The 24,456-nt window shown below is 53.7% G+C and overlaps 11 protein-coding genes across 11 annotated transcripts; 5 read left to right on the top strand and 6 right to left on the bottom strand.

Moving 5' to 3' along the window:
- Nucleotides 1-7: 7 nt before the first annotated feature.
- HER10_EVM0013109 (phospholipase A2) lies at nt 8-1,560 on the top strand (the record flags this gene model as incomplete). The annotated part of the gene is made up of 4 exons (XM_035482477.1): nt 8-270; nt 371-519; nt 671-1,355; nt 1,422-1,560. The coding sequence occupies 4 exons, from the start codon at nt 8-10 to the stop codon at nt 1,522-1,524; spliced, it is 1,200 nt and encodes a 399-aa protein (XP_035333586.1). The 3' UTR covers nt 1,525-1,560.
- A 71-nt stretch (nt 1,561-1,631) lies between these two features.
- On the bottom strand, nt 1,632-6,429 carry HER10_EVM0008353 (SET domain-containing protein). The gene is made up of 3 exons (XM_035477878.1): nt 5,400-6,429; nt 2,305-5,308; nt 1,632-2,244 (listed from the first exon to the last, which is right to left on the bottom strand). Exons 1-3 carry the CDS (start codon nt 6,066-6,068, stop codon nt 2,141-2,143), a joined length of 3,777 nt encoding a protein of 1,258 aa, XP_035332986.1. The 5' UTR covers nt 6,069-6,429; the 3' UTR covers nt 1,632-2,140.
- Nucleotides 6,430-7,191: 762 nt separating this feature from the next.
- Nucleotides 7,192-8,721, bottom strand: HER10_EVM0010857 (uncharacterized protein; the record flags this gene model as incomplete). Its single annotated transcript, XM_035480304.1, has 2 exons — nt 8,315-8,721; nt 7,192-8,258 (listed from the first exon to the last, which is right to left on the bottom strand). Exons 1-2 carry the CDS (start codon nt 8,550-8,552, stop codon nt 7,192-7,194), a joined length of 1,305 nt encoding a protein of 434 aa, XP_035333298.1. The 5' UTR covers nt 8,553-8,721.
- Nucleotides 8,722-9,162: 441 nt separating this feature from the next.
- HER10_EVM0008708 (actin lateral binding protein) lies at nt 9,163-9,894 on the top strand (the record flags this gene model as incomplete). The annotated part of the gene is made up of 3 exons (XM_035478220.1): nt 9,163-9,180; nt 9,293-9,597; nt 9,732-9,894. The coding sequence occupies 3 exons, from the start codon at nt 9,163-9,165 to the stop codon at nt 9,892-9,894; spliced, it is 486 nt and encodes a 161-aa protein (XP_035333032.1).
- Nucleotides 9,895-10,235: 341 nt separating this feature from the next.
- On the bottom strand, nt 10,236-11,014 carry HER10_EVM0004125 (nucleolar protein 12; the record flags this gene model as incomplete). Its single annotated transcript, XM_035473778.1, has 2 exons — nt 10,236-10,697; nt 10,799-11,014. The coding sequence occupies 2 exons, from the start codon at nt 11,012-11,014 to the stop codon at nt 10,236-10,238; spliced, it is 678 nt and encodes a 225-aa protein (XP_035332466.1).
- Nucleotides 11,015-11,960: 946 nt separating this feature from the next.
- On the top strand, nt 11,961-13,251 carry HER10_EVM0011127 (ER protein BIG1). The gene is made up of 3 exons (XM_035480565.1): nt 11,961-12,150; nt 12,219-12,808; nt 12,867-13,251. Exons 1-3 carry the CDS (start codon nt 12,056-12,058, stop codon nt 13,004-13,006), a joined length of 825 nt encoding a protein of 274 aa, XP_035333341.1. The 5' UTR covers nt 11,961-12,055; the 3' UTR covers nt 13,007-13,251.
- Nucleotides 13,252-13,325: 74 nt separating this feature from the next.
- On the bottom strand, nt 13,326-14,047 carry HER10_EVM0008596 (uncharacterized protein). The gene is made up of 2 exons (XM_035478111.1): nt 13,797-14,047; nt 13,326-13,631 (listed from the first exon to the last, which is right to left on the bottom strand). Exons 1-2 carry the CDS (start codon nt 13,980-13,982, stop codon nt 13,434-13,436), a joined length of 384 nt encoding a protein of 127 aa, XP_035333016.1. The 5' UTR covers nt 13,983-14,047; the 3' UTR covers nt 13,326-13,433.
- Nucleotides 14,048-14,176: 129 nt separating this feature from the next.
- Nucleotides 14,177-15,626, bottom strand: HER10_EVM0012884 (cyclophilin type peptidyl-prolyl cis-trans isomerase/CLD). The gene is made up of 3 exons (XM_035482264.1): nt 15,121-15,626; nt 14,925-15,051; nt 14,177-14,855 (listed from the first exon to the last, which is right to left on the bottom strand). The coding sequence occupies exons 1-3, from the start codon at nt 15,443-15,445 to the stop codon at nt 14,684-14,686; spliced, it is 624 nt and encodes a 207-aa protein (XP_035333563.1). The 5' UTR covers nt 15,446-15,626; the 3' UTR covers nt 14,177-14,683.
- Nucleotides 15,627-15,955: 329 nt separating this feature from the next.
- HER10_EVM0003131 (30S ribosomal protein S13p/S18e) lies at nt 15,956-16,457 on the top strand (the record flags this gene model as incomplete). Its single annotated transcript, XM_035472817.1, has 3 exons — nt 15,956-15,958; nt 16,015-16,059; nt 16,146-16,457. The coding sequence occupies 3 exons, from the start codon at nt 15,956-15,958 to the stop codon at nt 16,455-16,457; spliced, it is 360 nt and encodes a 119-aa protein (XP_035332365.1).
- A 256-nt stretch (nt 16,458-16,713) lies between these two features.
- Nucleotides 16,714-18,262, bottom strand: HER10_EVM0005768 (membrane dipeptidase; the record flags this gene model as incomplete). Its single annotated transcript, XM_035475372.1, has 4 exons — nt 16,714-17,254; nt 17,312-17,684; nt 17,743-17,955; nt 18,022-18,262. 4 exons carry the CDS (start codon nt 18,260-18,262, stop codon nt 16,714-16,716), a joined length of 1,368 nt encoding a protein of 455 aa, XP_035332677.1.
- A 2,345-nt stretch (nt 18,263-20,607) lies between these two features.
- Nucleotides 20,608-24,279, top strand: HER10_EVM0001345 (uncharacterized protein). The gene is made up of 4 exons (XM_035471096.1): nt 20,608-21,134; nt 21,196-21,377; nt 21,436-22,882; nt 22,935-24,279. The coding sequence occupies exons 1-4, from the start codon at nt 21,089-21,091 to the stop codon at nt 23,855-23,857; spliced, it is 2,598 nt and encodes an 865-aa protein (XP_035332143.1). The 5' UTR covers nt 20,608-21,088; the 3' UTR covers nt 23,858-24,279.
- Nucleotides 24,280-24,456: the final 177 nt, after the last annotated feature.

The following is a 24,456-nucleotide window of genomic DNA, read 5'->3' as shown; positions in this document are numbered from 1 at the left end:
AGACATCATGAACTCCCGAGACCAGGCGGTCCCAGAGGACGACCCCCTGGCCGAGCTCATCACCACCTACAACGAGCTCAACGGCGCCTTCATCGAGGAACTCGACGAGGAGCCGAGCCCTCTCGAGTTCATGCGCTACGTCGCCCGCAACACACCCTTTGTCGTCCGCGGCGTCGCCTCCTCGTGGCAGTCGAATAAGACGTGGGATAAGGAGTATCTGCTGCGCATGTTTAAAGATCAGACTGTGAATGTTGCCGTGACGCCTTTTGGGTGAGTTTGGGGGGAAAATGAATTCTGTGTCCGCTCTGGTCATTTTGGAGGGGGTGAAATTTTTCACGATCCTTGACTTACACGGTTCGTTCACACGCAGTAATGCAGACGCTCCAACCGACCATGAAGGAAATGTCGTTTTCGCGAAGCCACACGAGGAGGATCAGGATTTCGAAGAGTTTCTCAACTATGTAATCAACCAAGAAAAGAGTAAAGATACGGCCTCAGAAGTCAGATATGCTCAGACACGTATGTCACTAGTTCCGTGCTTTCAGCTTTCTCACCACACTCATTCTCACTTATTACATCTTCACATCAAAAATTTCCTATCTCAATCATAATGAAGAAACCTCACCCCGACTCACAGAATCTCAAAACAACTAACTACAACCCCCCTTAGAAAACGACAACCTCCGTAACGAATACCTCCCCCTCTTCACCCACGTACCCCCCTCCATCCCCTTCGCCCGCATCGCTCTCGACCGCGACCCGGACGCCATCAACCTCTGGATCGGCGCCTCCCGCTCCGTCACCGCCCTCCACAAGGACAACTACGAAAACATCTACGTCCAGGTCCGCGGCCGCAAACACTTTGTCCTCCTCCCGCCATGCTGCCACCCCTGCGTCAACGAGACGGCCCTCGCGCCCGCGACATATTCTCGTCGGAGAGGAAAAGATGGTGAGCTGGTGTTGAATATGGACCGGGCCGAAGGCAGCGAAGGCAGTGAAGCAGAAAGAGGAGGAGAAGAAGAAGAAGAAGAAGAAGAAGAAGAAGAAGAAGAAGAAGAAGAAGAAGAAGAAGAAGAAGAAGAAGAAGAAGAAGAAGAAGAAGAAGAAGAAGAAGAAGAAGAAGAAGAAGAAGAAGGTGATGAAGAAGAAACGGCAACATCAAATACTATCCCCTTTGCGACGTGGGATCCGGATCAGCCGCAGGTCAACGCGACGCCCTACTCCCACCTCGCCGAGCCCGTCCGCGTCACGCTGGAGCCAGGTGATATGCTCTACCTACCCGCCATGTGGTACCACAAGGTTTCCCAGTCCTGTCCGGAAGACGGCGAAGGCTTCGTTCTAGCCGTCAATTACTGGTAAGCTTATAGACATCCCACACATCGCGGGTTGTAAACTCCCCGGTATACTGACCACCACACCAGGTACGACATGGAGTTCAGCGGTCCGTTATACCCCCTCAGCGCCTTTGTGAGGAACGTCAGTCTCAAGACAGCACCGGCAACTTCACAAGGCAAGACAACATAGCACATGAGCAAGCATCGCCCGAGCATCAAAAAAAAGCAGTACTTTCGCCTTGATTGAGTCTCTTCTCAATACTTGCATATCGCCCTTCCGCCATATGTACATTTGTGGTTTTGTTTGTGTGCGGATATACGCCCAGATTACCTAGAAAGGGTGGCGTGGCTCTCTGCCTCGCTCACTGTCGAGAGGCATTTCTTTTCCTCGTCGTTTGTTTCATCCTCCACCAGATTTCGGGGGCCCATGTAAAGCTATGCGCTCCACCGGGCCCAAGTGAGTTGATGAAGAAGCCCCCCTTTCCTCCCAGCATGAACGCCAGCTATTCGAAGTGAATCATGATACACTAGTTTTTTTTTTTCCCGTTCCCGCCCACCTCCTCCAAAAGTTTCGTCTTCATTCCCTTTGTCTTGGTTGCTATGCATATAGTATAATCGCAGGAGACAGATCCAAATGGGTATGCGTTGAGGTGATGAAAATCAGAGGCGGCAAGATGCCCGCCTCCACCAAGGAAATGAGTTCAGGTCCCAACTCCAGCAGGCAACTTGGCCTGAGAAATACACAGGGCGAATGCAACCTAATGGTGCAGCCCAACCACCGATAACACCAGAAAGACCGATAGAGATTAGTTGAGGAATCCCTTGCACGCCGCCGTACCGCAAAGGCAGGGAATACGGTCCAAGCTGCCAATCTCGCGCTCAAACTTGTAGTCGTATGTCAACTCCTCATCTGCGCAAATGTTAGCTTCACGTTAAAACACAAAAAGAGGATCGAGGTTGGGTAGCATACGTTGAGCAATGTCGCGAAGCGCATAGATGACGATGCGCTTGGTTCCGTCGACCTTGATAATCTTGGCAGTGCAGTTGGGCATACAGCTGTGGTTGATGAAACGAGCAATCCCACCCTTCTTGGTTGCGTCGATGACCGTGTTATCGTCAATACGGAACAGATAACTGCTGCCCATACCGCTCTTGAGGTAACGCTTCTCTCGGATCTCCGAGATTGATTGTCTGACCTGCTCGCCGACGTACTCGATGATCATGTCATCCTTGTTAATATTTTCCTCCGTGTATAGACCCCAATTATGAATAGCAGATCGGGCAAACTTGACAGGCTTCTTCCGCTTTTTAAGCTGGTTGAACTTGAACGCGTCAGAGTCGCCCGAGATCTTCTTTTCATCTTGAAGTGCAGAGACATGCCGACGGTTGTTGGCACGATTTGCTCTCGAATTGCCCTTGGCCACCGCCTTTTCTGCCACAGCAAGTCTGCTAGCCTCAATCGCTGCGTCTTTGCCGTCCTTGTTGTACCGCGCTTGACGCGCTTCTCTGGCCTTCTGAACCTTGATGTGGTGAGGCAGATACTTGGACTTTTCGGCGTTGAGGATCTTCTTGACACCCTCGGTTCGAGCAGCGCCAGTGGAGTTGGGTACATAGTAGCCATCGATGCCCACAGCCTGATCAACCGATCCAGTGGCGGAGTTGAGCTCTCGAACACGATTACGCCGCCATAACCACAGAAGCGGGTCACCGAAATCTGCCCCAGTAAACCTCTTTCCAAGTTTCGAGATATTTGGGCTGTCGACCGCAGACAACGACAGCTCCTGCAATGCAGAGATATCGAGTCTGAAATCGCCAGACAGGCCGAGGGCTGGAGCCGGGGTGGTAGTGAATAACGAGGGATCTGCCTTGGCCTTTTGCGGCTCTGGCTCTTCCTCTTTCTTCTCTACAGGCAAAATCTCGGTCTCGACCTCTTCCGGCAAGGGTTTGACCGGGGCTGGTGTCTCCTCTTCTGTCTCTGTGGGATTCTGAACTTGCTGCTTCTTCAAGGCCTCCCTTTCCTCGAAGATTTGCCTCTTTGACTTCTTCTTTGACTTCTGTTTCTTTGCCAATCCTTTGGCAGCCGATAGCGCAGGAGTCTCTGAGCGATTGCTCTGTGTCTCGAGTAGGTCAACATCGGGTGTGGCCTCTGACGAAGCCAGCAAGTCAGGTTCGACACCCTCCAAGTTAACTCCGAATAGTTCTTCATCGGACTTCTTCTGACGCTTGATCGCCGATTGGATCTCCAAGTCGAGTTTCCTCTTCTTCGTCGAGGCTAGGCCATCGCCAATAGCGAAGCTCGCCTCAGTCATAGAGTCCTCCTCGCCGGGACCCCAGGAGGCAAAGTCGTCCTTTACGTCGTCGTCTGTGCTCATACGGCTACGGGGTCGAGAATCAGGCTCTTCGGTATCCCTCGCCAGGGACTCCCTGATGGCGGCCTCATCATCGGACTCGGCATCACTGTCGTAGCTCTTAAGACGATGGTGCAATGATCGGAAGGCACCACGGCTCTGTTGTGCTGCGCGCTTGCGGGAGAACGGGTCCGTAAATCCATGATTGCGTGAGGCTCCTTGGGCAGTAGCCTTGGCCTTACGGATACGTGGCAGAGCAGCAATTTCCAGGCGACCTGTGCGACGCTCAATTGGATCTGCGCCAGAGTTGGGTGTGCTAACTCCAGGGCTCTCATCGCCAGCATCGACGGTGACAGACGGAACAGATCCAGCCGGGTCCTCCAAGTTGAGCTTTCGTCGCTTGCTTGCGTGATTTGCTGGGTCCAGAAAGCTAGTCAGAGCAGGAGCGGCAACTCTGGTCCGTATGTGCTTGATCAAGTGCTCTGCTAGCTCTCGGGTGACCACTTCGCAAGCCTCGAGGACCGGATCAAAGTTCTTAGCTCTCTGTCGCTTCTCTTCCTCAAGGTCTGCTTCCTCTTCGCGGCGACGACGATCCTTATCTTCGCGCACTCGTATATCCGTTCGGCGTTTGCGCTCGGGACTGGGGGTTCGCCGTCGTGGTGGCGGAGCTGCAGATTCGGAGTCTTGGCCTGTCGAGGGCGGGAGCGATAGTTGCATCACCATGTTGTACGTGAACAAGTCGGTATGATTAGCTGCCCTGTAGCATTTCGAAGCCTCGTTACGTCCGTGAAAGGAGTTGGGAAACAGAATGTAGTATCCCGTTCGGTCGATGCGAATGTCCTCAAGGGCAAACGCTTTCAGTCGTTTCTTCATGTGAGGTATGGTCGTAACCATGACCGGAACATGCTCATGCGCAACGAAAATGTACGGCTCGCCGGCAAGCTGCTTCGCGATAACCTTCTCTTCGAGCGCAATGTGCATCTTGGGCTGGCTAGGGACCCAAGCAGGCACACCGGCCACGGCCTGTCTGTGAGAAGAAGGACCCTTTGGTGCCATCGGTGGTGGCCCAGGAATCTTTTCGGGCGCGATTCGAGGGCCGGTGGGCGGCGCCTTTGTAATGGAAGCATCCCGTGTAACTCTGTCTTTCTGTAGAACTTCCTCAAGCATGCGACGGCTTTTCTTTCCTTCAGGATCGTATTCAACTCGAATTGTGTTTGCCTCGATTCGTTGCCCGTGCATGGCTTTAACAGCTCGGCGCGCTGATTCAGTGGCCACAATGGGGTTGGGTCTCGACCTGCTGGGATGCGCGTCCTTATACCGAAACGTTGCAAAACCTAGGTAGCTGCCCGTCTCAGGATGCATTTTGTTACTGCTCTCAGCAATGTCGCCAAATGACGCAAAGGCTGCCGTCACCTTTGAAAAGGTGATGAGAGGATTGAAGCCAGTAACGACAATCTGTGTAGGCGGCCCAGGACCAATTGATGTCTTAGGACAATAGGTGTATGGTTTCAAGTTGTATGGCGACTGTCGCAATCGGGACTTTGGGAGATGAAAATCGGTGTTGATATAACCCAATCGCCCGCCTTTGGCGAGACGAGGGTCTGGAGGGGGGGCGTCATCATCTTCCTACTCAGTTTATTAGCCAGAGCTCTCACACACAAAAGATGACGCCTCCCCCTCCCCCTACACTGGGCAGGTTTATTGTATTTGTACGTACCAATCCAAACTCCTTATATATCGGCTTGGCATCTTTTCTGCCGTGCTTCGATAGGGTCCGGTCGTTGAAGGGATCATATGTGCACTTGATGCCTTTTCGCGATCGGTTGGGATCTCGCGCGGGAATGCGCTCAATTTGAGGATATGGCTCCGGGAGTGAGCTGTTCAGGCGGGATGTTGGGGTATTGAGTGAGACCGCTGCCTCGCCCCGATCGGTGTTTTGTGCTTGTGGCATAGTCGTTTTCGATAAGGCAGCATTGCCTGGGTATGAAGGTGATTCAATGGAGGTGAGCGGCGTGCCGCTGGATGGAGGGATATGAGATATGCCGCTGGGGACAGCCTGTCGCGCAGCCGTACTGAAGACGGATGAGCCCGTACTCGCGTAAGAGCTTGCAGATCCGACAGCGTTGAGAGTATCTCCTAAGGGCGACTCATGACCGTCGTGTGGCTGTTGCGAAGTGTCGGAAGGCAGGCCATCAGCCGTGGATGACCTTTCTCCAGTTGTGCCGTTGACCGAAGGGGTGCCGCTGCTCTTGGAGCCGCTAAGCAGGCCACCTGCCGAGTCTTGAACTTTAGCCTTTGCCTTTTCTCGTTCGTTGGCTCTGTCCCTAGCGACACGGGGGGCTGCAGGGAAGAACTGCGCGAAGCTCGCCGAAGATTGGCGGGTCATCGTGAGATTGTTCAGCTTTCACCGCTCTCGCCTGCCACCAACCATCGTCTCTTATATGTCGGATGATCTTAAAGGACAGAGGTCATCGCCGAAGAAAGCGGCCGCAGCGGTGTAGCGGGAGAAAAGGTCGCGGAGTCGCTGTTCACGCGACCGATGCGTAGCTAGCGACACGAGTGAATGGCAAGGGGCAGGAGCCCGACTGCGTCATTCAAGGAAGAACAGGTCCCAGTCGCACAGGGCTCAGAGTCGATGCGATCAACCAGCAGGCTTGCAAATGAGGTCGGATGAGTCGTGCGATGCGACCGACGGATATGAGGCTGGAGAAAATGTAGCAGTGAGGTCAGAAAGTTGGAGGTTGAAGAGTGTCCAAACCTTTCAGGGATGCGATTTAGCGGAGACCAGCCACGGAACAAGGCGAGGGAGCACCGTTACGCATGGATGCTCAGACGGGACCTGCGTGACGAGGACCGGTGTGAGAGAAAGTATTCCTCTGCAAATCTTCTGTGCTGGGTACAACCGGCAATTTGGGTGGAGATGAAGCTGCCTCTTCTGACAGCTGGCACCGGAGAGAGTCGCGTCGCCAGACTTTCCACTTTGCTCAATTTTCGCGTCTTGCTGTGGAAGGACGTGAAGGACAGGGGCACCACATAAACTGTCCAGTTGCATCATGGCCGAGCCAATGGAGTAACTGATTAACCTCGTGCCAATAATTCCATCTTCCAATCACTGTGTCAGAGAGATACACTCCTTGTTTACATCACTCTCGAATGCTAATTCGAGAGTTTTGACAGGCTGCAAGCGCCTGGGGACATGGAAGCAAATCAATCGACTCAAGTAATACATAGATGCAGGCAGCTGCGGCTTGCTATGAGAAACAAAGCCTCTCCCTAGTGTCAATGATCCATGCTGGATAATAAGTTATACAGAGTCTAACAAAGTAAATCAATACAGTCATTGTAAACCCTGGTCGCGAACACAGTCTTTGATCGCCCGTTTGACCTCGCGAGCGTTGCATGTGGGCAACAATTCCAACCAAAAAACGCCTCCCAGTCCCCAGCCATCCTGCTGTTTTACAAACGAGGGTAACCATCTCCAAACGCCATCCATGAACATAGTTGAGCGATTAGAATGTCAACTTCATCTCAAATTCATCGTCCTCGAACTCTTCGTTTCGTGGACCCGCGCTGCCGATGCCATCATCTTCGTCATCCCCGGCGGGATCGAAAATGGATAGGAATTGGAGTTTGCCGAGCTCCTCGCTGTCGTTCCGAGCCTCCTGTCTTTGCTTCTGGGGGGATGCGTCACGTCTCATAGTCATCTTTGGAGCTAGGGTCGTTTTCGCATCTGTCGAGACCGACCGAGCCGCAGCGGCGGATGCTGGGCGCCCGCTAACAAAGGAAGAGGCTGAGCGACCCTTTGTGTAGCCCAATGTGTTTCTCGACACGGCTTCTCCCATGGCACTTTCAGCGACCGAAGACTTTGGGGCCACGGCAGGCCTGTTAGGTCTGGTCTTCGGAAGGATAGAAGAGATTGGTCTTCTGACCGTGGGCTTCTGCTCGACAACCTTCTTCTGTCTGATGGTGTTGCCGGTGGACATTGACAGAGCAGACGCAGCTCTTCTAGAGGTAATCGTGGGCGGGTACTTGGGAGCACCTCCAACCGCCTTTCTGGTGACGGCCGGGTTAGGAGCCGGGGCTGGTGCCTTTCGCTGGGAAATGGCGGAAGTCTCAGGAACGTCCGAGACGGACCAGTCCATTTCCTGAATGTCTCGAAGGATACGCTCGTCACTCTCCTTGAGAGCCTTCTGAAGCCTTTCCTGGTGCTGCCTGTCCTGAAGTCTGACTCCATCCTCGCCCATGGGGTTGTAGAAGTGGTTGTAGTATCCCTTGAACATGTTCTCGGGTTTGAGTCCCTCGAATGTCAGATCTTCCTTCGACAGGACATCCGACTCGTAAGGCAAGTCCTTGACGGTAGGAGGTGCGTACTCGACATCAGGCTCCTCGGCTGGACCAGCCTGATCGTTTCGGACTTCAAGCTTAAGAGGGCCGACACTGGGAGACCGCTGCTTCAGCTTCTTGGTCGTCGTAGGTTTCGTCTGCGTTTTCTCGCCATCCTTTCCTCCGGTGTTCTGGGTGGCTCTAGCCTTTGCATTGGTGGTCTTGTTGCCGAGAGGTGCCCGAGCTCGTGTCTCTGTCAAGGATGTTAGTCGCTTTTGATACCTCATATGACAGAAGCGGAAGTGTTACCAGAAGGAGTGACGAGGTTCTGCTTCTTTGCCGTGAGTTGAATGTTTCCGTTGGCATTAGACTTGGCGGCGAGCACAGATTTGGCGCCTCCGACAGCGTTCTCGTCGTTGAGAGGAATCTTCAAGGGCGTCTTTGGGTACCGGGCTCCAGGGGTCTTGGGAGCCAGCTGCCCTTTTCCGGGAGCAAGGCGAGCAGCTTGAGCTGCGTTGACCGCGTTCTCGTCACGAAGGGCCAGCATTTTGCATAGAGCCAGAGGGGTTGTTGATTTTGTCGTTGATTCAGTGTCTTCTTTGGTCGTGCTGGATCGTAATTGCGTGGTGCTTTATTGTCGTCATCAATCCCTTCGCTTTGGAGTCTGTCACGGGTTGAAGAGACGATAGAGATCGTAAACGGACCCGTATGTTTGGGGCGTTGTTGTCGGGACAACCATAAGTAGAAGCTCAGACCCTGCGGAAACCCCCGTACAAGTTCACCTCTAGGCTCTACCGCAGCACCTAGGTGGGAAAGCAGTGAAGCACCGTGCCACAGCCCAACCCCACCTGACTGACCCCACTGCCCGCGTCTGAGCTAATCCGATTGCAGCTTCCTTTCAGCGTGTGAAGACCAGGCCTGTCTGGCTGCTGGCTGGCATGCTGAGGGCGGTCCGCCACAGGTCGCATGGAGCGGACTTGCATGTAGAGGGGCAGTTATTTCAACACCTCACACCCTTTCCTCCCGTTTCCATCCCCGACAGCTGCGATCCCACACCCACCGATCCCGTTCCCGTTCTCAACTTCAGCAATTCTCCTTATCGCAATCAACCTGCACCGACTCTACTACAACGTCAAAGCAACTCGCAGCTATTCATCATGGACCGTATCAAGGAGGTAAGTTTGCCATTCTGACTCTGGCCCCACCCGACTGCTACCGGCGGTCTGGAGGGGTAAGATATCCCCAATGTGTCGTGTCATCGATGCTGACGACGACGGTGTCAATCAGAAAATGAACCAGCTTCGTCTGGAGGCCGACGACAACGCCGCAAAGGTTGAGGAGCTTCAGACCAAGGTCAAGTCTCTGGAGCAGGAGAACCTGTCCAAGGAGCAGGAGATCACCTCCCTGCAGCACAAGAACGGTCTGCTCGAGGGCGAAGTCGAGAAGCTTGAGACTGCAGTTAAGGACTTCAAGAAGGCTGCCGACGAGAGCGCTGGCACCGGCACACAAAACGAGACTCTCCAGCGTAGACTCCAGCTCCTCGAGGAGGAGGCCGAGGAGGCGGACAAGACCCTTCGGGAAGCCAACGAGAAGTACGTTCTGGACCCTGTTTGCCGAATCGATGATACCCCCTTTTCACTCTCCGACCCCCATCGTGTTCATTAAAGCCCGCCCCACCGAACGACCGACCGATGCATTACTTATTACTTACACCGTCTTTTCACAGGCTCCGACAGACCGACGTCAAGGCCGGCCACTTCGAGCGCAAGGTCCAGGCTCTCGAGTCGGAGCGCGACCAGTGGGAATCCAAGTACGAGGAGATGGCCAAGAAGTACGCGACGGTCCAGAAGGAGCTCGAGGACTTCCAGGCCGAGATTGGCAACATCTAAGGTCCTTGTTGCGCGTGCCATTTTATGCAAGGCTTTTCTACATGATAGACTCCTGGCTTGGGACGCTGTGTTGGCGATCTGACTTAGCTATCCCAACAAGCGGTGGAATGCAAATGACGGGACGGTTCGCGACCGAGTTATAGCAGCCTTATTTTTACTCCTTTTTTTGTAACCCCGGCCAACAAAGAGTTTTGTTCTGTCAGATGCCCCCTGGTCTTTGTTCAACAGACACAGACATGACGGGAATCTACACATAACCACCTCGGACCACGCTGGGCGTGAGGCAACTCCTTGGGCAAGCAGCTGCTGCAACCAATGCGAGATATTATACCCTCCTTCAACTATTCTTTCTTGAACCTTGCCTTTTTGGCCTTTGCCTTCCTCGCTCCCAGTGACCTTTCTAATTTTGTTTCGTAGGTGAACTTCTTCTTCTGCTTCTTTGGGCACTCTTTCCGGTTTTTTGACTTTGCCGGCTGGTCAGATGCCTGCTTGTCCGCTTTGAATTCGTCTTGGCTGTCGTTCTCTTCCTCGTCGCCGTCTTGGTGGATCTTTTCGAGACCGTCCCGCGTCACGGATATGGCCTCGACCTTGACCGATGTGTAGCGGTCCTCGTCTATGTACTCGTCTTCGTAGTCCACAATATCTGTCTGATCCTTGGCCGGCTCGTCGATGCCGTCCCACTCTTCGAAATCTGATCCATTGATCTCCTGATTCCCGTCCGAGTCTGCCTCCTGGGCCTCCTTGAGTAGAGCGCTCACGGCATTAACGTGGTCTTCGACTTCTCGTTGGCGCTCTTGTCTGATCTGTAATAATACCATCAGTACATGCGACGAGCAAGTGCAGGCAGCAGCATGCGTGGGCGTATGCAAGGGGAGACTGGGAGGGCCGCGGTTGCCTCACTCACCTGTTTGCGCATCTCAATCTTCTCTTCCCGCGCCTTCGAGGCTGCCTGCTCCTGTGCCCATTTCTGCCGCTGCAGCTTGCGCTTGTGGAAACCCGTCAGGTAGTCCTCCCGCGCGTCGAAATCGAAGTTGACCTCCTCAATCGCCGATACCGCCTTTCTCTTCTTCGAGGGGGGCGCACTGAGCACGGATTTCTTGGGCCGGGGTTTGGCGAACATTGTGGCTGTTTGGTTGAATGTGTCGATGATGAGGACTGTTGACTGGCTCGTGGTGGTGATTTTTTTTTCCCCTCTGGCGGCGACGGCGCAGTGAAATTTTTGGATCCTACTCCATTTGGGGGGTTTTTCTGGCAGCCTTGCAGGACCATGCCGCTGCAGCCTCTGTAAGGGCCCACTGACGCGGGCCAAGCCGAAGAGCTAAATGCGCTGGAACGGATTCCAGGTCTCGCCCGCTAGGCGTGCATCTGTCAGCGAAACCAGCAGGTGACATCCCGAGGGGGCTTCACTGCACGATTCCTCGACTGCCGTGCATGCTGACATGCTGACAATTCCTCTGATGATTTCAAGGTTCACGAAGCTCCGCTCAGGTCAATCTGCTGTTTAAAACGGTCACCAATTTTGGGATGGTTATGCCGTAACCCAGGAGTCCTCACAATTGTATTTTGTATATCGAAGGTCTGAGTACGGCCCGACTCGTAACTTTCTTGCCCATCCCGATAAGTGTCTCTTGTAATTGTCCCTCGACAACTGCGAGCTGCTCAGTGCAGATACACCCTCTTGACGTGCATGAACTCTTGAAGAGCCTTGAAGAGCCCGAGAGTGAGCTACACTATATTCATTAGAGATTGGAACGAATGGTCATTCATATGCATTATGAATGCGGATTGTCTTCAGGTGCCGATGCCGCATTCCATGAGAATGTAGATTTTTGAACATCAAAAGCTATAGGTAAGTCCAACCGGCGGGCGTTTTGATGAATTAAGACTGCATGGCAGGTGCATCGCTCTTGTAAAACGATATGCAGGGGCGGGGCAGGTAGTGACCTTGATGAAACTGACCTGGTGAGGCCTCGTTGGATTGCGATTGCAGAGATGTATTTAAACGGGCGTCGGTGTAGTTGCTGATTACGTTGAGCTCGCATAGATGCATGTATCCTAGCTACGTCGTCCCTGGAGCTAATCCACAGCATAACTCCTGGCAGCACGACGAAGGCTAGCCATCGCATCCAAACGGGCAAGCTCTCAACCACATCAACCAGCCATGCGTCTATCAAGAACAGCAGGCCTCATGGCCTTGTGCGCCTCGGTGCAGGCCTTCACTGACTCATCGCCCTTCATCATGCTCTCGACCGCTGAGTACGTTACCTACCGAACCCTTCCATCCTCGTCATCGAACACTGCTAACATGCCTTTCTTCCCCTTAGGTTCGCGAAGTCCAACCCCGCCCAGCTTCAGACCCAGTCCCAGGTCGTCAAGACCGTCCAGGATCTCCTCTCCTCCTGCCCGACAGACCGCTACCTCCTCGTCTTCCAGCCCAACGTCAACGCGGCCGACATCCGCAACCCGGACAGCGGCGACTGCCAATCCCCCAACCTGTGCCGCGCCATCTCCGACAAGGACGCTCGCGGCGTCTACAGCGTCGCCGAGGTCGTCGGTGAGGTGCCCATCGGAAAACTGGCCGACTACATCAAGAAGTCCTGCGCGGGCAAGACGGTCGAGGTTGAGGAGGCCAGGCTCGCTGCCCTCGGACGGGACGCGAGAGCCGCCACGCTCGCCGACAACGACCACGTTCTGGGCCAGCGCCTCGAGAAGCTGCGCAAGGCGTCGGATTCGTACACCGTCATCTACCTCGCCAGCCCCTCGGAGCCCACCTACGAGGCCGAGTTCACCACCGAGCCTCTGCACGCCGAGCTCAAGCGCCACGAGGCGAGCCTGCGACACGTCAGGAGGGCCGACAACCAGACCGAGTGGAGCAAGCTGCCTCTTTTTGAGAAATACGTCTTCTTCTCCCCAGGTGAGTGATGGCGTCTCGTCGATTCGTGGTGCTATGATTGAGACTGACATGACTGTAGGCGTCTTCCACGCCATCATCGCCAGTATTGTTCTCTTCAGCATTCTCGGTGTCGGCATCAGGGCTCTCGCCAGCCTCGAGATCCCGTACGGTGCTTTCGAGAAGGAGAACGGCCCGGCGGCTCACAAGAAGGCCCAGTAGATGTGTAACAAAACTGCCTCAAGGCATCTCTTTCCAGGAGTGCCTCCTTCAACGACCTGTGTATTTCATTTGAGAACGTCGGGAGTTATCGGCTGGCTTTTGACAGGCATGTTTCGAGTAAAGGCGGAGGAATCAATGAGCATGATAGTTAGAGAGCACAGGAAAGGGGGCCCTGTGGTCTGTAGAGACCAATGTAGTGTTTTTTCTCGCAAATGGCATGAAATGTATTTCTATAACAAATGGACCTTTTTTTATCTTCCTCTGTTTGCCGCCCACCTCCCCTCCCCCCACAACAGAGAGCCTCCACGCTTGTCGTGAGGGGAGAAAAACGCCATGAACGCCTACTACAGCCTCGTCGGGGCCGTCTCAAATCAAAAGTCTTCATCATCTCTCCAAACTTGGTCCCCCATAACCGGAGCATTGCCTCTTAGACCAAGTGACTCGGCAGCAAAAAGTTGGCGATGCCCTCGCGAATGGCGTACTCGTGTCCGCAGTTGCCGCAGACGAGCTTGCCCTCCATGATCTGCGTCTCCATGAGGAGGTGGTGTAGTTCCTTGAGCATCTTCTCATCGCCCTCGAGCTGCTCTGCCGAGGGGGCCTCCGTGGGGAGTTCGGGGAAGCCCAGCTTTTAAGGTGACTAATTAGCAATCTGCACATGCATGAAACAAAAGAGATGGTGTAGGGGACGTATGTGAGATGGGATGATGTATAGAAATAAGACATCTTCACACGGAAGACCAGAATGTGAGGGAAATTACGATGCGAGATAAAATATGAACAAGAGCCTTACCTCAGTTGCGTTCGTTCGCAGAGCGGCCCAGTCTAAGCGGGGCAGGACGTTGAAGAGAAGTTGGGGGTTGACCTCGATGTCGTCCTGCGCCAGCTCTGCGTCCTTTGGGTGGAGGGGGAACGAGGCCGCGGAGGACTTGCAGGCCTTGACCGCGCAGGTCAAAAAGTTGAGACTAAGCAGCTTCATGATTTTTTCTCTTCTTTTGTCTTTCAGGCGTCAGGTAGAATTCGTTGTTCGCTATTCCACTGTGGAGGGGTGTTTGGGTTGAAGTTTGGCCAGTACGGAATTTTTTTGGTACCCCACACGTGATGCGCTTTGGGATGGGTGCTTTACAGCTATTGGACTACGCTTTAAGAGAATGCAAGACGGAGAGACGACGTTGTCAACATCACGACAAATTGGACATTCGGATGTAGTTTGCATTTACATATTCTGGCCATTTCTTGTTGGTTGGCATTTGTTGTCTTGTATTTCTGAGCCTAGTCGAAGCCCGCCGCTTCCTCCTATCAAATCCCTCTTTACGCCATGGTCTTCTCGTAGCCGACATCTCTTGCGGCCCTGGACTTGCTGAACTTGATGTAGGCGACGATCGCAGCAACAACAACACCGCCGAAGAGACCCTTCTGGATTAGGGACCAGCCCTCGCCGGAGCCCACCTCCAGCGGCGTATCCTCGTTGGAGTAGCCTGACGCCCACTCGCTAGTGCCGTATTCGCCTGCAACGAGGGGGGCGTAGCCATCAGCAAACCAAGTACGTTTTTGTGTGTTGTTTCATCAATTTCGGGAGGTCATCAGCGGGAAGAGTCAAGGTGGAATGGTGTAAAAAAGTGTCGGGTTGGTGATAAAACGAGGAGACAGCGAGGGGCGACGGGTTGTCACAGTACGTGCTCAGAGTTCCACGTGGATACCTTCAGGGGGCACCTCCAGCTCTCCGCTCTTTGCGATCTTGATCGTCTTGGCGGGGCGGTCGCCGGGCTGGGTCTGGGCCTGCTCGATTTTCTCGACGACGTCGAAGCCCTCGAGGACCTCGCCGAAGACGACGTGACGGCCATCGAGCCAACTGTGATTGTAGAGTTAGCGCAACTTCGTGGATATGGTGTGTTTGTAGTTGTCGACAAGGTGTGCTTACGAGGTGATGACGGTGGTGATGAAGAACTGGGAGCCGTTGGTGTCCTTGCCGGCGTTGGCCATGGACAGGAGACCCTTCTTGGAGTGCTTAAGCTTGAAGTTCTCATCGGGGAACTTCTCGCCGTAGACTGTGAAGTTTCCATATCGTTAGTCGTCACGCAGAACCCAGAAAGCGGGATGATGGGGGAGCAACTCACTGGACTTGCCACCGGTACCGTCGCCCTTGGTGAAGTCACCACCCTGGATCATGAACTGCTTGATAACGCGGTGGAAGGTAGAGCCCTCGTAGCCGAAGCCCTTCTCGCCGGTGGCGAGAGCGCGGAAGTTCTCGGCGGTCTTGGGGACAGTCTTTCCGTACAGACCCATGGTGATGCGGCCGAGGGGCTCATCGCCGTGAGTGATGTCGAAGTAGACCTTGTGGGTGATCTTGGGGCCCTTGGCAGCCTCAGCGGTCTGCGCGAAGAAGGCCAGAGCCACTCCGGCGAGGAGGAGGGCAGAGACGAGTCTCTGAATGCTGAACATGATGGACGCTGGGCACTGAACTCGATCAATTGGGGAAAGAAATTCAGATTCTGTGGATGCAAGTAGGAACCGTCTGGGAAGGGAGGAGAGGTTATCGCCAGAAGGGACAGTGTGTTAAATAGAGGGACCCTCGGAACCGTAGAGCTACGTTTCAAACTCCCCTCTCTGAAGCACGCGAATGAGGAAGTCGAGCTCGGACCCTGGTCGCCGTAACTGCCCAATGGGGGGAGGCAATCCGTGGAAGTGGATGCGTCCATGGCATAAAGGGTCGCCTTCTGGGCGGATCAGTGCTATCAATGCAGCCGGGCAGCCACTGGTGCCACTGGACTGCGTGCAGCACCTGCTACCGCCGCGTTGCAATTGGATCCACTATTTTCCGGCGCCGACTCTCCGTGAGTGCATCGATGATTTCGAAGTTTCGCGATCCCATCATCAATTGCAGGAACCGGAGCAGCCCGCGGCGACAATAGTGACGCTCTTATCAAGGACTAAGGTCATAAATCGGAGAAAATGGTTAGCTTTATACCAAATGGCAGATACTGGAGCGGCAACTGACTGACTCTCTACAGGTTTTCATTCTAGGAGTCAACTTTTCCGAGCAAAAGCTCGTGAAGGTACGGCATCCCCTTCGCCTGCGAACGACAACGACCCAGCTAGAATACCACATACGACGATGCTAACGATCTTATTCTCCTTATAGAAGGCTCTTGAATCTTTCTTCGCTCTCGGGCCGACCACATCATCCCGCATTCTGGCCAAATACTCCATCTCACCCATGTCCAAGGTCGGCGCCCTGCCACCGAAAACCGTCACGGCTCTTACGGCAGAGTTATCGACAATGACAATAGAAAGCGATGCGCGGAAGATTATACAACAGAACGTCATGAGACTAAAGGATATGGGAAGTTACCGGGGAAGAAGACACGCCATGAACCTCCCCGTGAGAGGACAGCGGACAAGGACCCAGATCGAGTCCGCCAGGAAGCACAACTCTGCGAATAGACGATGGTAAGCGCCCTCTGTGGTGGCTGTCGACTTGGTATCTGGAGGAGCGAATGGGTTAGATTTTGGGGTGGTGCTTATTGCATGACCACCGAATGTACAAGATAGACGGGTCTGTGGTGTGTCCAAACATGTATGACTATGAAAAACTATACCACTTGTACCATCAATTTCGGTTCCAATTGCACCATTGTCTTGAATACGCCGCAGGAGCGAAAGTTTGAGGCATCTATGAACCCATTGGTACTGATTCCAGCGCACTACCCTTACCACTTCGGGCTTGCGATATCATCCTCAAGAACAGGCTGGCCATCCTTTTGCAGCTTCTCGGCAACCGCCTCAACCTCTTTCCAGACGCGAAGAACATTTCCGCCAACGACCTTTGCCGCGTCCTCGTCACTCAAACCCTGCCTCAGCAACTCGGCAACAAGGGCTGGGTACTTGGACACGTCCTCCAGACCCTTGGGCACCGACGCAATCCCGTCAAAGTCGGAGCCGAAACCGACGTGGTCGAAACCGATAAGGTTGCCAATATGCAGGACATGCCTGACGACCTGGTCGAGCGTGGCGTTGGCGGGGACGTAGGTGGGCAGACCGTTCTCGTTGCCGGAGTCGACGCAGGAGATGAAGTCAGGCGCAAAGTTGACCATGACAACCGCGTTGCGCTCCTTGACGAGCTTCAGAACATCATCCTTGACGTTGCGAGGGTGCGGGCAGACGCTGAACGCGGAACTGTGGCTGTAGATAACAGGCGCCTTGCTACCTTCCCAATCCTTGCCCCCAAGGACATCAATCTGTGTCTCGGCGCTGTAAGAAATGTTAGAAACCATCCTTTGCAGGAATCGAAGAGTCCTCGAGACCTACCTGGTATGGGAGAGGTCGACAATCAACCCGACACGGTTCATCTCGTGAATGAGACGGCGACCGGCAGGGCTCAACCCGTGCCACAGAGGCTCTGCCTTGCGCAGAGGGCTTTCGAGCAGCGCGGCATCGGCGAACTTATTATGGCAGTTGTGGGTGAGGGTCGAGTAGCGGACACCCAAGGCATGGTAGCGTCGGAGATTGGCGACAGAGTTGCCGATTTGATGCAGACCCTCGACGCCCAGAGGGGAGATGAGCTGGCCCTTCTCCCATGCCTTCAAAGCGGCGCCGCTGTCCGTGCTTGAGGAGAAGTCCTTGGGATAGGAGTCCTTGATGCGGGTCATGAGATCGATTTGGTCGAGAGTCCACTGAACGCCTACGGTCACAAGTGTTAGAGTTATGAATCCTAGGTCACTCAAACGGTCAAGACTTACTCTCGGCGTAGTTTTCATCAGAAAAGTCGCTACCATTGGCAGGGCAAGGAGTGTAAACGCTCCAGAAAGCACCGCCGTTTTGGCCCTTGCGAAGCCTGGGCAGATCAACGTGGCCAACAAGACCGCCATTCTCAAAGGGCTCAGTGAAGTTCTTCTCGTAGATGTGGTTGTTGAAGAATCCTCGGACGAGAATAGGGAGGTCATTGTGGCCATCTACAAAGACGGTCGGTCAGCACTTCTCATCGTGTCGTACAGAATGCACAGGGTGGTCGGTCGCACCTATCAATGGAGTATGAGATAGAATATTGTGAGCCCTCTCCTCAACGGTAAGGGGTACGCCCCATGGCTTTCTCATTTGATGATAGCATGACTTCATAGGACGGACACCAAAGGTCAGTGTCACGAGCCACAGGGCGAAACAAGCAACAACGGCTCTCTTCGCAGGAGACGGAGTCTTGCGAGGAGGCAACTGGACCTCATCGCTAGTCTCGTCACACATGAGCTGTTTCTTTTCATCCATGGCGTTGGGTGTGACCTAGGTGACTAGTAATCTTAGGTCTGTTTCTCACGGCTATGATATTCATCAGCGCTGCTTGCCTCATTACACCATCACAAGTGCGAATAACGAGTTGGCGATGTCATATGAAGTCAGACGACTTACTGTCAATAGGCTCTCTGAAGACCGCCTCAAAGGGAGATACTGCCTTGTTGTGAAAGTCAATGATCCTTCACAGAGGGAAGCCGAGGGGTTCAGACTACAGGCATGTTGCAATACATTTGGTTGATTAGGAATCACGTCACAGAGTGAGTGCCTGGGGTCAAAGCTCCGAGCTGCGATTGCGTGAGACTCTTATCTGCGACTTAATCCCGGCGATAAGGGACCGTTTGGGAAGCTCCCAAAATCCTATCGGAGGATTTACTTATGTCTGGACACGTTTGTAAGGCTTTCTCATAGTTCCAATAGCAACGTTCATTAATATTTCATACTTTTGTAGATACTGACAAGACATGGATTGATTTGCAGCCCGGTCATAGTACATTCTACAGTTCCTGATAGATGCAGTTGACTTAGCACGAATACCTTAGTCTGAGCCTCAGCAAGCCGTGCGGAAGTCAGCCTAGCAATTGTCATGGATTCTTGCGTAGCGTGAATCACGGCCCAAACGTTGTTGTTTTCCTAGAGAAACTATGCTTTCGAGGTCTCTTGAGTCTACAATGGAATACATAGTTGCATAGTTTGACAGATGATTTTCCTTACTTTAGGACAGTGCATCAAAATCCGAAAGTAGGGACAAGCACTGACTAGGTACACTAGAGTGGGCTTCTGGATTAGAATTTCGGGAACGGACCTCATAGACGGGAAGCTCCCAGTCATGACTCTGCAACTTCGGATGATGGCTGGCTCTTGCGTTCAGTTGGACTTTCCCCAGCCAACTCAGCGATGGAATGATTCCCATATGCTGGGCTGGGTGGGGATTGCCTGATAGACAAGATTACGGACTGTATGGGGCAATCGTTGGGTTTCGTCTTCGCTAGTACATACGTAGGCCGCAGACCAGCCCTTGGTAATTATTAAAAACGACCTTTTGTCGTCTGGGGAACCGTCCAGTGGCAGCGAGGGTGCTCAGGGGTTGGAGGAAGGGGCTTGGTGATCGGCGACAATTCTCTTCAGTTTCAACTTACGGTGGCAGTGGTCAAAGGAAAGTCTCATTCAGCAACAAAGAGGTGAACAAAGACAATAACCGATTTTGACGTCTTCAGAAACATTACCTCTGAATAGCGACGAGGAAACCTTATCCTGGACTGCATAAATTGTGAAGATGATGCTTAATACGGCGCCAAATTGGCGGCGGCAACTGGTTTGGGAGGTCAGCCCTGTGAGAAGGGGGCTGAGAACGTCTTTGGGGTTCGCTTCGCATGTGAGTGAATGAGCCGAGTCTCTCCAGTCCAGCTGGGAATAGCCCCATCATTCTGCAACAGAGACGAATGCAGGGGGTTCACACAAGCTGTCCTTGCCCTGACATCGGTAGCTTTCTGCTTTGCTTCTGCTTGGCTGCCTCATTCAGGGTCATTTGCTTTGAATGGAGCAAAACGGGGGGTAATTGGGGCCCTGACCAGTCATACACTGGCAAAGGAGATGAGTGGAGATCGGGCAGTGGCTGGAGCATGATGTATTTTTGGCTTCAGATGGCTCCTCCCATCATCATCGGCTTTTCAGCCAAGGTCCCAACTCCCCAGGCCTATCCGAGTCGCCCAGTGAGCCCGGCTAAGGGTCTGCCGCCTGAGGGGCCAGCTTTCGTTCGATCGTTCGTCATGAGGCAGGGGGGCCAATGGAATGGAATGCCACGTCTCCAAGTTCAAACTTGAAGGACCAAGGCAAGGCACGCAGGCAAGGCCCCAATGACCGTTGCCATTGCAGCATTGCTAGACTGCTTTACGGATAGTGTCTCTGTAGCCCCGGTTCGTCGGGCTGATTGTTGGCAGTGGCAGAGGAGGAGCCCTCCAAGGGCATGAGGTATGCGTACCTACCTTACAGCAGGAGAATGCCATGCTGCTGACCTTTGGTCTAGGTTGATGCCGTGTGATGCCGTGTGATGCCGTGTCACCGGGTTGGCTGCAGGAGGTGGATGATGAAGTGGGAAGAGGTGCCGCACGTCGTAAAGCTTCACTGATGGCCCTGCGGAGACCGAGGGACGCACAGCTGGACGCACAGTACGGATCCAGGTTCCTATTCGTAGCAATCTGGAAGCAGCAGGAGCCAGGAGGAAGGAATACCTACGTAGAGCATTGAGAGCAAAGCAAAGCAGCAGCAGGAGGTGGAAGCAGCTTCTCCTTCCATCCTTTCTGCCCCCCCCCCCCCCCCAACCTGAGGTGCATTTCAACCTTGAACCTTGAACCTGTCAGCAATCACTGACCACCAGCACCTTCACTCCAAAGCCTTTTCCATTTCTGCTCTCCAAAATTTCCTCCTCCAACTGGCATGTGCCCCTGACAAAGGACGACGACAACGAACACTACAGCATCTTGCTTCTACTTCACCTTCCTGCACCTATCTCTTTTATCTCTCGTTTTGTTTGTTGCCGACTGTCTTTTCCAAGAACAGTCTGCACTGCCGACTCAATCGCGGCTGACGTATTCCTTCGCTTCTCGCAACCGACAGAAAAGCGTCTCTAATCTCGAGCCGAAAATACCAACCCGTCTTTCCCTCCCACCTCCCGCCTCCTGCATAACGACTAAACGAAACATTTCTCGCCGCCTCCTTTTCTCTCTGCCCGCCAAACTTTTCAGCCTCAACCCGTCTCAACACAGCATCATCGTCCGCGACAAGTAGGAGCTTTTAGGCATCATGCCGGGCTTCGAAGATTCCTTTTGGTCCAGCGACTATGCTGCAGGTAAGTCAACTGAATGCGCTACTGCAACCCCTCGCACTTTGGCTAAGCATCTCCGCGCTAGGACTCGGCGTCCTCTTCAGCAAGTTGCAGCAAGGTGTCCAAGAAAACCGACAAGTCCTGACCGTCGCTCGAATGCGTGCCGAAGCCGAGGAGATTTACAGTCAGCGACTAGGAGATATTGCACCAAACGCAGACAAAGTCCAGGGCGGCTTTTCAAAAGACGATGGTGCCAGCGTTCGCAAGGTTCGCACAACGTCCCCACCGAGAGCTTTCCCGAGGCTCGTGCTAACCCTCATCACAGGCCTTCGATGGTGTTCGGACCGAGATGGAAGAGGGCGCCAAAAACCACAAGAAGATTGCTCAGAACATTCGGGACTTGGTCGTTAACCCTTTTTCGCGCTGGTGCGATGCCCACGAGTCGCGCATCCAGGACTCTCAGGATGAGCTGCAAGCTCGCATCAAGGCGCACGACAGGCAGGCCGAGCTGGTCAAGAAGCTGAGGAGCACCTACTTCAACAAGTGCCGACTGGTTGAGGATATCGAGGAGGAAACCAAGCTGGCCTTCCAGGACCCCGAGAACAGCCCGAAGAACAACATTCCGGAGATCAAGGTCTCCGAAAACAAGGAGCCCGAGCTTCACCCCCAAGAAGACGACGACGAGCCCATCGAGATTGGTGACGAGATCTACCAGCCCGAGCAAGTCAAGAAGATTCTGGCGCACATGTTGAACACCATCAAGCTCGGGGAGACCAAGGTGCCCATTCTGGGAACCTACCAGAACACATCGGCTGGCTCAGACATTGTCGAGTATCTGCAGAGGCACATGAACACGACGAGCGTTAGCTATGCCGAGAGAATTGGACAGGACCTCATCTCGAACGGATACTTGAGATTGATTGGCAACGTTGGCAGCACTTTCGCCAACAGCTCCAAGATGTTCTACCAGTGGCGTCCCAAGGCTTTCAAACTGTCCGGTATCCCCGATAAGAAGTCGCCTCTTGGTCGCACATTTTCCCTTCCTGCATCCGAGTCGTCGGATTCACCCGTAGTCGGAACCGTCAGCGAATACCTCGCCAACTGGAACGTCCTTAACAACCAACACCCCAACGAGACCCCACCGGAGCGGTTGCGCCGTGAGGCCAGGGAAGCCGACGACAAGTACAAGGGCGGCGTGCGCAAGTTGGACGAGATGCGCTGCGATCTGGAGGAGACCATCTTCATTCACCTCCGCTTCCTGGAGCGCTGCGAGCTGGATCGTCTCAAGGCCATCAAGACTGTTATCCTGGACTTTTCCGGTACGATCAGCAACGTCATTCCAAGCATGCAATCTGCTGTGGACCATATGATGCTTTTCCAGGAGACCGTCCAGCCTCTAGGAGACCTCAGGTACCTACTAGAGAACTACCGGACCGGTAGCTTCATTCCCAAGGTGGTGGTGTACGAGAACTACTACAACAAGGTCGACGAGCAGACATTCGGAGTGGATCTCGAGGCAAGAGCGCGCGCGGATAAGAAGCGAGTGCCTATCATTGTCACCACCATTTTGACCTACCTCGACAACCACTACCCTGATCTCGAAGGTGACGAGGCCAGGCGGAATGTGTGGCTAGTCGATGTTCCACTCCAGCAGATCCACAAGCTCCGTAGCAAGCTGAATGACGGCAAGCCCGTTGCGGCCGAAGTTTTTGATGAGTTCGATATCCCAACTGTTGCGGCTCTGCTTAAGCTGTATCTCCTTGAATTGCCTGGTAAGAGGATCTCCAACAGTTTCGCAGAAGCCAAGGACTAACAGTGTTGTAGACTCCCTCGTTTCCTCGCACGTTTACGAGATTGTCAGAACAATCTATCAGACTCAAACCCAGGAAGACGATTCTGCTCGCGTGCCTGTGCTGCAACAGACACTTTCGCAAATGCGTCTTACTAATATCGCAACACTCGACGCCTGTATGAACCACTTCACCCGCCTAATCGACCTCACCTCGGCTGATGAGACTTACATCGCGTCTTTGGCCACGGGCATTGCGCCCTGCATCTTGCGTCCTCGCACGGAAACCTCCTTGACTATGGAAGAGAAGCATTCTTACAGACTCGTTCGTGACCTCTTCAACAACAAAGACGCCATCTTCAGCGAACTCAAGCGAATGTCTACCGCTGGCCATGGCGGATCGATCAGAGACAACAATCGCCCCCGCGCAATCAGCACCGACGAGAGCAACCGGAGAGCCAACATGGAAGAGCGGAATAGAGCTCTGCTCGAGAAGGCCGCCGGCAGCCGTGGTCGCGCAACAAGCCCTGCCCCTAGCCCTCGTGGCCACAGACGTGACCGCAGCACGGGTGGCCCCGAGACTCGCTTCCCGATCCAGACAAGCCCACCTGCGTCGGCAGTCGACCGTCACCGCTCTAGCTTGGGCAGCGTTGTTGGAGCCAAGAGGTCCAGTCTCGAGGTTCCCGGCAGCGAAACCAGCTCGCCAAAGGAGACGACAACCAATGGATCGGCTGCGGCGCCTGCGCCTGCAGCGGAGGGAGTCGCGGCCAGAATCAAGGCTCTCGAATCGCCTGTTGAGAAGCGTAACAGCCTGGGACGCAGTAGTGTCCGATACTCTCTGGATCGACACGTGGCAGCCGCACCCAGCGCAGGAACAGACAGCGGCTCGTCGACTCCTCGCGATTCCCTCACCGCGCCCCGCGGAGTGACGCTCGAGGACAAGCCCATGGATGACTGAAGCAAGCGTGTTTAAGCCGTGCCTCCTTGTTCTTTATGGCCATGAGATTTTCCTTTTTCTTTCTTTTCTTAATGTCTATTTTCTTCAAACCAAATTACACCCCTTTTGTTGTGTGACGTGTGGACGGACGCTGGAAGGACTTATGTGCTACGGACGGCGGGTTTGCAGGGCAACATAAAAAAAAGGGGACATCCACTTTTTGGCTGGTTTTGATTTTTCCTTTTTGGCGGTTTGAAACGCGAAACGACGGTGACGTTTGGGGAAGCGATTCCCTCGGTGTCCCCTTTGTATCATGTCTGTACGTAAACCAAAACCCACGAGAAGAGAGAAGCAAGAGGATGATGAGAGAAAGACGGACCCGACTGAAAGTGCCGGGGAAGGAGGGAGCAGAGAGCCAGGAGGTGTTGATAAGAGAAGAGGAGTACTCCTCAAACATTTAAAAATTTGACGTATTTCTGTAATGATGTGAAGTGATGGATGTCTTGTGAGATATGTGCGGCTCACAGGAAAGAGGGAAATAATATACCGGTATGCTATTGCCTCGCGATACGCTTAGTGTGCTGGACACAAGCTCTTCACCGTCACCCATAATCGTACTC

The sequence above is a fragment of the Colletotrichum scovillei genome, assembly GCF_011075155.1.
Source record: "Colletotrichum scovillei strain TJNH1 chromosome Unknown Contig00006, whole genome shotgun sequence".
NCBI classification, from domain to species: domain Eukaryota; kingdom Fungi; phylum Ascomycota; class Sordariomycetes; order Glomerellales; family Glomerellaceae; genus Colletotrichum; species Colletotrichum scovillei.
The sequence above is the reverse complement of the archived record's forward strand: the minus strand, read 5'-3'. Positions and strand labels throughout refer to the sequence as shown.

Coding starts and splice junctions, on each gene's coding strand:
- HER10_EVM0008596 (XM_035478111.1), bottom strand. CDS start 13,982: ATGAAGCTGCTTAGTCTCAACTTTTTGACCTGCGCGGTCAAGGCCTGC. Junction 13,632..13,796: donor TGCGAACGAACGCAACTGAG/GTAAGGCTCTTG, acceptor TCACCTTAAAAG/CTGGGCTTCCCCGAACTCCC.
- HER10_EVM0008353 (XM_035477878.1), bottom strand. CDS start 6,068: ATGACCCGCCAATCTTCGGCGAGCTTCGCGCAGTTCTTCCCTGCAGCC. Junction 5,309..5,399: donor TATATAAGGAGTTTGGATTG/GTACGTACAAAT, acceptor TAAACTGAGTAG/GAAGATGATGACGCCCCCCC. Junction 2,245..2,304: donor GCTTCGCGACATTGCTCAAC/GTATGCTACCCA, acceptor ACATTTGCGCAG/ATGAGGAGTTGACATACGAC.
- HER10_EVM0001345 (XM_035471096.1), top strand. CDS start 21,089: ATGCCGGGCTTCGAAGATTCCTTTTGGTCCAGCGACTATGCTGCAG. Junction 21,135..21,195: donor GTCCAGCGACTATGCTGCAG/GTAAGTCAACTG, acceptor TCTCCGCGCTAG/GACTCGGCGTCCTCTTCAGC. Junction 22,883..22,934: donor GTATCTCCTTGAATTGCCTG/GTAAGAGGATCT, acceptor ACAGTGTTGTAG/ACTCCCTCGTTTCCTCGCAC.
- HER10_EVM0011127 (XM_035480565.1), top strand. CDS start 12,056: ATGCGTCTATCAAGAACAGCAGGCCTCATGGCCTTGTGCGCCTCGGTG. Junction 12,151..12,218: donor ATCATGCTCTCGACCGCTGA/GTACGTTACCTA, acceptor TCTTCCCCTTAG/GTTCGCGAAGTCCAACCCCG. Junction 12,809..12,866: donor ATACGTCTTCTTCTCCCCAG/GTGAGTGATGGC, acceptor ACATGACTGTAG/GCGTCTTCCACGCCATCATC.
- HER10_EVM0012884 (XM_035482264.1), bottom strand. CDS start 15,445: ATGTTCAGCATTCAGAGACTCGTCTCTGCCCTCCTCCTCGCCGGAGTG. Junction 15,052..15,120: donor CGGTACCGGTGGCAAGTCCA/GTGAGTTGCTCC, acceptor GAAACTTCACAG/TCTACGGCGAGAAGTTCCCC. Junction 14,856..14,924: donor ATCACCACCGTCATCACCTC/GTAAGCACACCT, acceptor CTACAATCACAG/TTGGCTCGATGGCCGTCACG.